General features: G+C 31.7%; 2 protein-coding genes across 3 annotated transcripts in view; one reads left to right on the top strand and one right to left on the bottom strand.

Moving 5' to 3' along the window:
• Positions 1–5,993, bottom strand: part of LOC127706914 (endosome/lysosome-associated apoptosis and autophagy regulator family member 2-like) — a 68,372-nt gene extending 62,379 nt beyond the window's left edge. For both annotated transcript variants that reach the window (XM_052211662.1, XM_052211742.1), the window contains exon 1: positions 5,826–5,993. In XM_052211662.1, the coding sequence (XP_052067622.1) occupies positions 5,826–5,897 (72 nt within the window). In that variant the 5' untranslated portion in view covers positions 5,898–5,993. The remainder of the gene's footprint in view (positions 1–5,825) is intronic.
• Positions 5,994–6,626: 633 nt separating this feature from the next.
• Positions 6,627–13,105, top strand: LOC127708226 (protein CFAP276-like). The gene is made up of 4 exons (XM_052213100.1): positions 6,627–6,823; positions 8,987–9,219; positions 9,737–9,855; positions 10,845–13,105. The coding sequence occupies exons 1-4, from the start codon at positions 6,734–6,736 to the stop codon at positions 10,913–10,915; spliced, it is 513 nt and encodes a 170-aa protein (XP_052069060.1). The 5' UTR covers positions 6,627–6,733; the 3' UTR covers positions 10,916–13,105.
• Positions 13,106–14,618: the final 1,513 nt, after the last annotated feature.

The raw sequence follows: 14,618 nt of genomic DNA, 5'->3' as shown, positions 1-14,618 counted from the left end.
TGCATTTGTCCAATTTTTATAAACAGTGATCTTAGGAAATATAAATATGTAGTCTGAAACACAATATTCTACTACACCATTATCAGTCTTCCCAGGGCATCATAAAATAATATTTCACAGTTTTGGAACATTAAATATATTTGTCAAGCATTTTGGGCATACTAAATATAAACAGTAGCATAAAATGTTAACACTTTTAACAACACATCCAAATTTAATGCATTGTTGTGGCATCTTGGGAATTATAAAAGTATTAACATGATTAATGCTGTCAAACCATGCACCCTATATATGTGGACCACTAGAGAGACAGAGGTAAAACAAGTGAATCTGTGAGCTACTGCTCACTAATGATACCCCCGCCCCGCTAAAAGTATAAGGTAAACAGGAAGTTGCTGAGTGATGAATCTGCAAAAGCATTACACGGTATAGCTGACTCATTTAAACCCTGAAACCAAATTTCAGAAATCCTTGTAATGTAGTTTCTGTGAAAGATGCAACGAAAAATATTCATGAGACGGACGAACTGACGGACAGACAGAGGTAAAACAGTATACCCCCACTTTTTTAAAACGGGGGTATAATAACAATACCTTCCCAAAATGCAACATATGTTGTGTACATACATGTACATGTTCCTGCCTCAAGAGAAAGAGGACCAAATGTATCTCTTGTAATTAATACTTCATTGTACATGTCATAAGTGTTTTTAATCCTACATGTGTATATACATTTTGTACTCGGACTTATAATTAGAATTAGTATAAATGTATGTATTATATGCTTTAGTGCCATTTTTAACTGATTTAAATGTCTGTTTTGAGGTAATAAGTTTATATAATCGAGTATTTCAGGAGTCAGGTTTACACCTCTGGGGGAATCAGGAAAGTTGGAAGGTCTGTACATATTTCATTACACTAGTACTATGTAAATTCATATACATATTTTTGGAACATTAAATAATCTTCAAAAACTAATAAATTAATTATACAGTACAAATGTAGATGAGAAAATTTAATAGTGAAATTTTTGTGAAGGACAACTGACCAAGCTGTTACCATTTGTCCACAAAAAGTTTAAAATGCCTATTGGCTACTGTGGCTATATAATATCAATGTAACAGCAGGAAGTTACGCACATGCACACTGTAGTACATGTTGTAGTTGCCCTTTATCTTTATAAAGTTAACAGGTGTTTCAAAATTGAACAATATAAAATCACCTGGAGGCAAGTAAATGTGATTATCAGTATATGTATATGTTCCTTCCATGAGATTTTTTAGATTTGAAATGGAAACATCAAAATAACCTTTACATGTATATTAGTTTTCAATGATGATCACTTGTATGTACATGTACATATTATGATATATAATTATGTCTAATTTTATACAAGGATAAAATTAAAGCATGTATTTTGTATTCTTTATAGGGCCTGTGAAAAAAATTTACTGTATGCTCAACAGTATGCCATGCAGCATTTGAAACTAAGTATTGTTAAATAAACCTAAAACATTGCAGGCAAATTGCAAGTGCACTTCAGGAAAACTCAATAAACAAAAGTTGATCTTATTGTCAGTCGCAGCTCAGACATAAATAAGTCTAATTATGCTTTTGACTCTGACATGGAGGTCTAAAATTGTATGGTTCATGGGTTGTCTCCTTTATTTCAAAACAAAACTTTCACAAGTCAATAATTGTTAAGCAAAACAAATTTGAACAAAATCAAAATGTTGCAAGCATTGACCTCTTCAAGACGATAATCTACCAAAATTGGTACACACCAATCCATCGCTCTTATAAATATTTCAATGGCTTACCAAGAAAAATTTACAAAAATAAACATTGTTTGACATGCGATTTGGAAAGGAATATAACGTTTTTAATGTAATAAATGGATGAAAGAAGTAACAAATTTATTTTGACAAAAATCAAAATGTTTTAACGAACATTCTTGAGTAGTAGTGTGAGCTCTGAAATTATGCTGTGTACATAGTAAACCTTAAAATGATTTTCTGCAGCAAATTCTGTGGAATTTCAGTACATGTATATGGGAAACATTTTTGGCATGAGTTTGTCTGCCATGACATCCAGGGACTTGGTTAGCACTGGTTAGCAGTTAACTTTGCAGTTGTAAAATGTAAATCTCTCAAGCAATTGGGGTTACATAATGAAATTTTATTGACGCTGTGTTGTAACTTCAGATTGACTTGGTCATGGGTGCTCATATACAAATCTTGCCTGTACCGTTGTTGTAAGGACTGAAATGGGAATTTCTGACGTGAAATTGTCTAGTAATAACATGTAGACTTATTCCTGACAACATTCCTATGACTTGATTTAGATTTCCATTACTTGGTCTAAATAATGTGGGTACATGCATGTATTTCCAAAAATGTTACAAGCGAATAAACATATAAGAAATCATGCATGGGTTTCATATCTATACTATTCAAGAAATGTGTGTGACATCAATAATTCAGTTTGTCAAGGCAAGCTGGGTCTTATACAATCTGTTGGGCCAAGGAATAACTAACTTTAGCTCTTGTGATTTGAAGTAAAAACTTTGTAAACTATATCATGTATATAGCTACTGATCTTAGAATTAATAGTAAAAATCAGTTAATGAACGTTAAACAAAAAAGCAAATTTATTATAACATTCTGGCTTCTTTGATCTTGTGTGTGATTTTAGAAATATGGGAGTAAAGCCTTAAGGTACTGTATATAATCTTGTGATTTGAGTGACAATTAAAATTGGATCCCAAAACTTGTTTATGTCTTCAGAAGCAGACTACACGAATGAATTTTATTTTTACAGGATTCGGTCTGGTAAACAACCTAGCTTTACCAGACCAAATGATATTTTACCAGACCAATTTTTTTTATATCTTATTGTATATTACCCGACAAAATACAACAAACTTATGACTTGTTGTGCCCTATAGCTACTCCTCTTCAAAATGCACAAAAACAAAATCATGTGACAACAGTGTATATTTTGATGAAAGTTTGCACAATTTCTTGAATGCATTTCAGTGATAAAGAAAAGTAATGTCACATTTTATTGGATTTTGACATGAAAATTATTTGTGAACTAAAAATACTTTAGAGTTTCTGTATAAAATATTTCCTGTATCTTCTTTCTTTTTCATATATCTTTTGGTTTTCAATTCTAGTGTTTATAAATATTTCATAGCTGTATTTTGTGAACCTGCTTGGATTTTTAAAAATTTATTTATTGTATTTGATCGGCAAACCCGGAATTTGCCTTATCCGTTCCCGGAATCTGATCCAGTATTGTCTATATTTCCGGTTGATGGCAGCCATTGTTGTTTTTGGTCAGATATGTTTTTATTCAGATTTACAAATTACTTAAGCTCGTTGGCGATTTTTGGCATAAAGCTAGTGGTTGAACAAAATAAACATTGCTGTCAAAAGCTAGCGGTTGAACAAAATCATTGCTGTCATGAATAATAAAGATGAAAATGAATTTTGAGATTTGTTCGGGAATTTTTCTCCCAAAATTGGGAAAAATGTAGGGTTTATAGAAAAATCCAAGAAAAAAACAACACCGGACATTCAGACCGGAATTCAACAAAATTTTACCAGACTGATCCATTATTCATCATTTGTCTGACGAATTTCGTGTAGTCTGTGATGGATCCTTCTCAAAAGATAGAATCTTAACAATTATTCGTATTATATTGTGGCACGTTTTTACAACAAACAAAGATAACAAAAAAGAAAGTAAAAGAAGGTCATCAACGCTCCCAGAGGGTGATCTAGATTTGGGAGAATTTTTTAAAAATTGGGAGATAATAAATTATGTTGTTGCCCAAGACTGTGTTGGGGTAAATTGTGCCCAATAAAGCATTAAAATCAAACCAATTCTTTGCTATGTAATCATGCCTACTAGTCTCGATACAATTAGACAAAACAAAAAAAACAAAAAAATCAAAACAACCTTCCACTTTTTAAATAGGTTGGTACGAGTTTACAGTGGTGCGAGTTGACATAATTTGGTATGAGTTTGCAATTGTACGAGATAACTATCCTTGTCTTGTTGGTTTTCATGCTATTGAGAATGCATTGTGACGTCACAATTTCCATTGAAAAAGCATATATAGGATCTCCTGTAGTTGGTGATCGCAATACTGGTATACCAGTATTGTCCACAATACTGGTATAAAAAATTTGTACCAGTATTGTAACTTTTAAAAAAAAAACAGCAATACTGGTACATTACTGATATACCAGTATTGTAGTTGTATTGTTCACTATACTTTAAGGAGTGTAATTAAAAATGAATTTTGAGCAAAATTAAATATTGAAGATCAAAGGTAGATTAAATGAACTCAAAAAGATTATAGAGGATAATTGTGAAATCAATTAACAACCAGTTAAAAAGTATTACTATACTTGTACAAATAAACAAAAGATTATTGTAATTAACTCATCTTATTCAAACAATTGTTAATTATATAAATAATTGCTAATAATTTTATCATATTTCTATATTTTATTTAATTCAATTTAGATAAAATAAAATAAAAGCTTTATTATCTGAGTTATTATTTAATAAATTCAAGCAAATTATTACACTATAAATTTAGCATTTACATGTATGCCATCCTATATTTTTACAGATATTTTAATACATGCATGTATACTAAGATCATATGCATTTGTTTGTCTTTATTTTCTTATTAATCTTTCACAATAAACATGATAAAAGATATCAATAGCCATTAAACTTAAAAAGTTGCTTAATAGGGGAACCTGATTATAATCAAATTAACTAGTTTGTCTACATGAATGTTAAGGGTAGTTAAAGCAGTTGATTCAGAATCATGGGCAATACAGTTTGTAACAGATATATCTACTCGGGTACAAATACTCAAATACTAATACTAGACAAGCACTCCTACAGTAAGAGAGCCGTGCAGGTGCTATCTAAACAAGCTTGTAATCTAGTAAGCGTAAGAGAGAGTCTACAGACTGAATACCTAACTTTCAATATAGGAAGTGGGGGTTGCAGAAATGCCATCTGAAGAAGAAATAAACCGTACCAATGCTGATTATACAGAAGCTATAACAGCATTAATGTCAATATAAAATTCACAAAAATATACTATTGAGTCTTGGAAAGAGTGAGCTGGAAGAAAACATAGAAGAAAGTAAAGAGTTTGTTAAAATGCTGAGACAGTACGGTTCCCTTGAGAAAAAATCATCAGAAGATTTAAAACCTTCTTTGATTACAATCACAGTGTACCATCAATGGCATCATCAGTTAAACATTATCATTCCATATAAAATTGTCATGTCATATGTTAATATCATTATGCATATATATGTGACACCTTTAATAAAAGATTAATTACCTATATGTATTGTTTATTTAAAAAAAAACACAATACTGGTACAATACTGGAATACAATACTGGTACAAATTTTTTATACCAGTATTGTGCACAATACTAGTATACCAGTATTGCGATCACCAACTACAGGAGATCCCATATATAGTACAAATTCATATGATGTATGAAAACATATGATCGGACCATGTAAATCGCCTTTAATATCAAAGCGACTATACGGCATTAGGTTTTTCACATTGTTGAAGGCCGTACAGTGCCAGTGGCCTATAATTGCTTACTACCACTTCATAATAAGTTTTTAACTCTAAAACACCTGCCTCATAATAATTGTAAACGACTTTAAAAAAAACTGCTTGTATATTAAAGGTCCAAGCAGTATGCAAATGCCATAATGTGGGTTTTTTTTTTGTTTTTTTACACTAATTTACAGACGACAAACTTACTTGCTGACATGTCGGTAAATCTACTTGAAAACTCGGCCCAAACAAGAACAAAATAACTGCGAACTTCAACATTTCAATGGGCAGGTTGCTGATCCAATTATGACAGTGCCTGTTAAAACACACAGGACTGGTAACACGTCCAAATATTGTTCTATTTCGGCGCACAATGGAGCCTCCACAATGACAATTGCACCGGAAGTTATTATGTTTACAAATTTATTTTGCATGTTTTTGTCTTGAATTTTAAAATCAGTTTGCTTATCTTAATTGTCATTTATTGATGAAATTTTAACATTTATGCCATCAATTTATTGTATTTTTTTGCATTTAAAACTTATTCTCACTTTATCGTAACCGGTAGTAAGACAACTCGACCCACTACAAAATCGCCCCACACCAAATCGCCCCACTTTTTAAAAAATCGCCCCTAGTTTTCACCAACTCGCCCCACTTATGAAAAAATCGCCCCACACTGGTTGAACAACTCACCACACTTATGAAAAAGGGTTAAAGTGGGGCGAGTTGGCAGCCCTTTATTCAACGGGTTTGCATCCTTTTTCATCAGTGGGGGCGATTTGGCATGACCAATTTTCATCGGGATTTTTCTGTTTTTTGCATAAGTGAGGCAACTTGGCAGACCTATATTCAGCGGGATATTAACCCTTTAATAAGTGGGGCGAGTTGGTAAACAAGAGTGGGGCGATTTTTTAAAAAGTGGGGCGAGTTGGTGAAAAAGTGCGGCGATTTGGTGTGGGGCGATTTGCCAGTGGGGCGAGTTGTCATGGATTCATCGTAACCTCCAATGTGCACGCGAGATTTGGCGTTGTCAAGGTACACGAAAACCTAGATTAGTACCACTGCTGTCAGACAAATAGATTTATTTGATAAGTTAAAGGCCTGAATCAAGCATGGCATCAAACACTTTATCTTCACGGAATCCCTATCCATTTCCTAAAGTGCAAAATGATGCAGACTTTTACGGTCCAACATTTACAGAGGTAATATATCCATTTTTATTTCGATTCAGACAGTCATTGTCATATTTGTTATTGCTTTTGTCGAGAAATATTATTTCAAAGTGAAATATTGTTTACTTAACATTTTTATTGATTTGACATATGTTTACGTTAAGTTGTTATGAATACCTATGTATATATATGTAGCGGTGCTTCCCTTTATCTAGTAATAGATATCGCCTTTCATTACTAACATTAGCTAAGTAAACTAGTGCATTACTCTTTTAGCACAGTTAATAGAAAGGTGGCTTACTTTGCCAAACATCCTTGGTTCCAATCTTGTCTGGTACACTTATTAATTTTGGAAGGCAATTCATACTCTCAGGTTACAACATTTAAGCTCCCAACAATTTTAAATCCAACGTTAGAATAAATAATATTTAAGAGGTGGTGGAAGTGTAGCTGTGTAGTTATATATTACCACCCTCCATAGCTGCTCCAGTGGAGTACTCCATTAGCTCAGTTGATAGAGCAGTGACTAACTGTGCCAGGGGTCAGGGTTTCAAATCTTGGCTGGTACAGTTATTAAATTTTTTAAGGCAAATCATGCTCTCCCGTTTCACATAGATAAATTTTCAATGGCAATGATCTCAGTTGGACGTCTAAAACATTGAATAAAGATCCTTACTGTATAATAAAGCAGAGTCAAGTTGGCCAATTGTGTTTTTCCTTTTATGAAAGCCCTGTTCATTGATATTTTCTATGTATTGTGTGCGATTTTGTCCCATGTACATTTACTCCATATCCCTTCATTTTCTATTGATTCTAGAGTTTGTCTCTAGTGCTGTGTGGAGGCAGTAGAACGTATCCCCGTGCTTGAAGTGTATGCTCTTATAATATTTACAGTTCTGGTGTGCTTGTTCATGTGAGAATGTCTCATATTAATACACCATCAAAATTTCATGTTTCAATTGGTTAAATTTCTTCAAAATACTGGTCTGGTCATCTGTTTTGTATATTGCCCTTTCATACTATTTTAAACTGCTAGGTTTTCTTACATATATTTCGATGTGCCCTGTGCTGTCTATCATTTGTTTTTTAGTTTAATATGTATTGTCTATCATTTGTTGTTTCTAAATTATTGGTCTTTTGTTGGGCAATGTATGACAAATATATGTTGAAAAACCTCGCCCGTAATTATAAATTATGTTATTCATTGACCGCTCCCGACATGTGTAACTTCAAGGCATATTTTAGCGGCGATCGATGTCTTTCAAAATTACTGCAATTTTCTTGTATACATGGTGCTTTAGACTGGAGAACCGTCGTACAAAAGCATCGCACAAGTTGGCACTCCGAGGCGGGTGGGGAGCAAGAAGGTGAACTGTGGTTTATTTTTATCAATAGTACCGCTTAAGTCGACGCTAGGGGCTGTCTTGACCTTGTTGTAGGGTATGAATGATTCTTTCATTGTTGAAGACCCTACATCAAATGTCAAGATGAAGAACAGGAATAAAAGCTCTGTTCATTGATATTTTCTATGTTTTCTATGTATTGTGTGCGATTTTGTCCCATGTACATTTACTCCATATCCCTTCATTTTCTAAATATACATGTATATATACATTCAAAGACACAAATCAAAGAACAAAAGTGTATCTTCAAAAACTAAAATAACTTGTGAAGATATATATTGTTAGTTTTATGTAGATGAGATAGCAACCTAATGACACTAACTTACAAAAAAAAAAAACATCAAGAGAGGAACATACAGTCTTCAACAATTTCTAGGCAGTTGCTGTCTATTAAAAGGCGAGGATCTTTACATTTGAGTGTTTTCATGAATTTACATTTACCAAACAAGTTTTTTTTACTTTATATTAATGCACTGTGTGTTGTGCCTGTAATCAGAAAATTATAGCTGTATCAGTCACCTGAAATGTTTCTAAAACAGAACAGTTCTTTGTTTCATTCAAACTGGAAGCGTTTTGATAATATACAATTTCTTTTAATCTCATTGAGAAGTATGTCCAAGACCTTTTTCACATCAGGGTAAATTGGAATCAGGGATTTAAGTAAAGTATTACAGCCTACAGATAATTTTCCATAGTATTTTTTAATTTTCTTAAAACAGATGACAATACACTTGTAATACATGGATAGCTAATATTTTTGAATAACTTTAGAATTTATGTATTATTTTAGAAAGAACCATACAAACAGGCAACCCATCTAGCACAGAATGAAGATCCATGGAATAGATTGAATTCAAAATGCACTCTTAGTTCATCTAGAAGAGAAGTGTTTCATTTTGACCCTCAAGCACCAAAAGACAGTTTAGATTTTATACTAAAATCTGAATACGACCATCATGATGAATTTCTGAGAGCCAAAAATGAAACATTGTATCAACCTGAAAGTAAAGGTTCAGAGCATGGGTAAGATAAGAATGATGTACACGTATTATTTTCCCATGGAAACTTTGTTATAAATAATGTCATAATTTCTGTTCCTGTAACCTTTATTCCATTTAATGCAAATAAATTCTGTAGTATAATATTCCAAGATATTTCTTTCATTTGGAACTTATATTATGAAGGAACTTCTATTTCATGACCATGTCAGTAAAAATTATCTTATATTAACTTAAGTACCTTAATCTTGTTTTTGGAATAAAGCTTAAGTAACCCCCTTCAAAATAAATTTGGTAGGTATATCAAATATATCTTTAAGTTTAAAAACAAGTATGGTCATGTAGTTACGGTAGTTCTATCTAAAATTTCAGCATCTTCATCATTGTCTCAGGGTTCTATAGGTTTTTCAAAATATATGATTGCTGCTGTTATTATACAACAAATCTGATGGATACTTCTTTTTGTTACTGAAAAAATGACAGAAGGTGTGTGTGTTTGCTTGTCTATATGTATGGTTAAAGTTGACTTTTTTTTCTTTCAGGAGAGTGTTGAAAAACAGGGAAAAAGAAATTGTTCCTGTCAAACCATATCTATGCCACCCTCTACATATAACTGACCAGAAAAAGAAGGACAGCATACATACCATTGAAAATGCTATAGGTAAGATTAGATTGTTTGTTAAGAAATTGAGGTTTCTTCTTAGATGAAAAATCTTTGAACCTACATCTGAAAAAGTATAAATATAAAAAACTGTGATCAGTTTCACAAAAAATCTTACGACTAAAGTTGATTGTAAGTCTTGAACAATCTAGTATACTTACGATCAACTTTAGTCTTAAGATTTTTGTGAAACTAATCACTGAATTCTAAGAACTCAATTGGTATTCTTGTAAAGCCTGAACAAATTTTTCAACTCTTTTGATTTCCCCCTGTTTTGCATGAGCCTCCATCATACCCGTCTGTCTTACCATAAATCCCATATTCTCAAAGTTTCTTACTTATTGCAAATTTTTTTCTCTGTATTTGCATTTCTCAATGCTTAATTTGATGTAAAAGGAAATAACATACTCATGAATGCTATGTATTTTGTCTTGTAGAACAGATTTTATTTTAGGGGAATTAGAGAGGGTTGATGGGTCCAATTTCAAACGTATTTACACTTTTGGTATTTAGCTATATTTTGCCTCTGAATGACCTTAGATCAACTCCGAATCACCTTTTGACGTCAGGCAACAATCACTTTTTGATTGTGACGTCAAATGTTTTGAATTATGATGTCAAAGTTTACGGGAACCTGTGTGATTTTACGTAATGGCGGACAAATTTGCATACAAGTGTAAATACGTCAATACTCCTGGGTTGTCATGGTGTTCTCAATATTCTGAATGAGTTTTCAACAATAATTATTGATTATTACAATTGGACATATATAATGTTCATTTTTTTTTAAAATTACAGTTGATTTAAACAAACATCCCCTCTGGTAATATAAATTATAAACACATTATAATTTTCATTGCTCAAATCCTACAAATTTCATAAAATGAACATTCCAGTAAATATTTAATTGTTTAGAGAATTTGAACCTAAATGAAAAAAAAACATGAAATATTTTTACTTGTTATAAATAAACCATATTAACTTTTCAGACGGACACCACACACAGACAACAAACAAGGGGTATTCTCGAAAACCGGATGGTGGATTTTTCACAACTTAGGATTATCTCCCTTTTAACAAAAAATTTATAAATTACATGTTACTATTAACTATCTTACATTTCAAAGTGAAGATGTTATAGACCTATCAAATGGAGAAATGTATGAAAATAATTTTGAACTTTGAACTTGTTAAATGTCACATTACTTTTGGTAAAATGTATGAAAGCTGATGTTGATTGATGTTATATAATTTATACCAGTTGTAATTATCTATGATAATAGTACAGGCTAGGTTAGTTGCTATTGATCAGTTAAATATTTATATAATACTCATTCTTACTATAAACCTTAAATTTGCTAATTTACTAAGGAACATTGCATGCTGAATACTAAACAATATATGCTTAAAGTGCCAACAGTATGCTTTATCTACACTTTCATCTTGGTTCCACTAACACTATAGTCTTCTACTATATTTTAACATTTGCACTTTCCTTATCTGCTCATTCTGGTTTCACCTTAATTTCTTTTGCTCTTGGTGAAAGTGTTTTTTTATAGCCATGTAAATTAATATCAATTGAAATTTTTCAACATTTGTCGTGTTTGATTTTAACAGCGTATTTAACAGTATTGATCACTTAGCTTTAATGATATAATCAGTATTTAAATAATATAATCATCATTTGATTATGATCAGAGATAAACGTTGTAAAAGAACAGTTTAGATATTTCTATTCATTGTCTTCAATCCATACTGTGGTTGAGGTATTTAGTTTTAGCTTTATACATAGTTTGCTGGATTGTAGGACTGATCTATTTGAGCTCGAGCTCATGAATAATCTAAGACTGTAATTTCTAACATTTAAGAAGTTTTCTATAGTTTAGTTCCAAGATAATATTTTTTTCTGTGTAATGTCACATTTTACACCCCAAAAAAACCCCAAGTCAAATGATTTTGGCAGAAATCAATGTAGAGTGGGATCAACAAAACACTGTCTGCATGAAATTTCAACTTATGGGTAACCTTAATGTTATCATTGATTTTCACCTCGGTGATTGGGTTAAAATAGAAAAGTCTTGTCTGATATTTTAAGTGAAAATTTGTTACCATTTCATAAATTTATTTGCTTATTTCACCTGTGTGAAAGACTATAGGCAAGACAGATCAAAAACTGTCAACGTTGAAAAATAAAATAATCTCGGAACTCTCCCATTTCTGCATATTTTTATTGGCTGTAAAGACTATGCATAGAATGAACTTTTTCAAAGCTTTGATAGATAAAAAAACAATTTCTATTTTAAATCTTTGGTAGTAACTTAGAAAAAGAATTATGTTGAAAAAAAACATCAACTGAATAACATAAATTACTTTGAAAAAGTTGATTTTTTGTCTTTATTAAGTAGTATATGCTACTAACTTTTCATTTTTTCATCTTTTTCTCATCTAATTCGCATCATATAGAAAGCTCTCACAGTGATGGAACAAATGGTGGATATTCAAGGAAACATGATGGAGGATTTTACTGTACATAACTAATAACTGGGACGAGCATAAAAGAGATCAAATAACTGTCGATCTTGTTGTTTTATAATATCTTTTACCTCTATGTTTTTATGATGCAATGCTTATATAATATTTTTATGTAATTATGCAAATTTACTGTATAAATGTGTGATGTAGCTTACAGTATTAATTGATCAGCATTTAAATTTTTATTCCAGTTTTATGATATCAAAATACAATTTTAGATGTGACATCGATTTACATGAAATTTTTTTTTTTGAAGTTTATTCATGACAAAACGGTTTCATTTTGAACATTTCCTATTCAAACATTTTTTATCTATTTCCAATTTTCTAGCTTAACTGATATAAATAGCAAGTGAAGTAAGTTATAGTTATTTCAAACATACATACATAATATTGAATTTTTTTATAGTTAAGGTTTTAGACCCAGCACATTGGCTTTTTTTTATTGAAGCTAAAAACCAGTGACATTCTGTCAAATACTGTGATATTTTTAGGGGTTGTTCAAATAGATTTTTGTTGTTTCTTTATGTCATTTCAATCAAAAACAAAAATCATTTGATACGACTTCATACGCTTAATATAGATAATTTAGGATGTATGTATCCTCTTATTTTACTTTATTTTGTAGACTTTAAATGTATACAAGATGTTTGTGATGATATGCATTGATTTGTGATATTTTATAGTTATTATTAAATTTACAATTTAGTAATTTGAAATATTTTCTTTATTCCTCCAACAAAAAACATTTCTTTTTACAAATATAAAATTTAGTTTTTGCTGTATGCTAAGCATGGACTCACCTGAAAAAAAAAAAATAGAACAGCTTAATAGTTTTATGGTAGGCATGCTCTCCTTAACTTTGGAATGTAATGGACTTGGTTTTAGGCCCTTTCATACAAATTATATATAAGCACTAGGATAAAAACATGCAGCTTCTTAATTAAGCACATAACAAGAGTGCACACGCTGAAATGTCTCGCCTTCTTTACTAATCATTGATATTATGTTGATAGTCCTAAATATAAAGCTTTACTACAACTATCACATACACTTAACATGATCCAAGAAAATGAGGTCAAGGTCATATAAACCAAACAAGAAATACATGTACACCTTACAATCATTCAATACACTAAATATAGTTGACCTATTGTTTATAGTTTCTAAGATACAGACTTAACCAAGAAAACTAAACATTGACCAATGAACCAATAAAATGAGGTCAAGGTCAGATGAACAATGCCAGGCAGACATGTAATACAGCTTGCAATCCTTCCATACAACAAATATAGTTGACCTATTGCTTATAGTATTAGAAAAACAGACCAAAACACAAAAACTTAACACTGAGCAATGAACCGTGAAAATGAGGTCAAGGTCAAATAAAACCTGCAAGACTGACAGGTACATCATAAAATATTTCCATACACCAAATATAGATGACCTGTTGCATAAAGTATTAGAAAAAAAGACCAAAACTCAAAAACTTAACTTTGACCACTGAACCATGAAAATGAGGTCAAGGTCAGAAGACACCTGCCAGCTAGACATGTACACCTTGCAATCATTCCATATACCAAATATAGTAGACCTATGGCATACAGTATAAGAAAAACAGACCAAAACACAAAAACTTAACTATAACCACTGAACCATGAAAATGAGGTCAAGGTCAGATGACACCTGCCAGTTGGACATGTACACCTTACAGTCCTTCCATACACCGAATATACTAGACCTATTGCTTATAGTATTAGAAAAAAAGACCAAAACTCAAAAACTTAACTTTGACCACTGAACCATGAAAATGAGGTCAAGGTCAGATGACACCTGCCCGCTAGACATGTACACCTTACAATCATTCCATACACCAAATATAGTAGACCTATTGCATACAGTATAAGAAAAACAGACCAAAACACAAAAACTTAACTATAACCACTGAACCATGAAAATGAGGTCAAGGTCAGATGACACCTGCCAGTTGGACATGTACACCTTACAGTCCTTCCATACACCGAATATACTAGACCTATTGCTTATAGTATCTGAGATATGGACTTGACCACCAAAACTTAACCTTGTTCATTGATCCATGAAATGAGGTCGAGGTCAAGTGAAAACTGTCTGACGGGCATGAGGACCTTGCAAGGTACGCACATACCAAATATAGTTATCCTATTACTTATAATAAGAGAGAATCTAACATTACAAAAAATCTTAACTTTT

The sequence above is a fragment of the Mytilus californianus genome, unplaced genomic scaffold (genome assembly GCF_021869535.1).
Source record: "Mytilus californianus isolate M0D057914Y unplaced genomic scaffold, xbMytCali1.0.p SCAF_1, whole genome shotgun sequence".
In the NCBI taxonomy this organism is placed as follows: Eukaryota; Metazoa; Mollusca; class Bivalvia; order Mytilida; family Mytilidae; genus Mytilus; species Mytilus californianus.
This window is presented reverse-complemented; position numbering and strand designations above follow the sequence as displayed.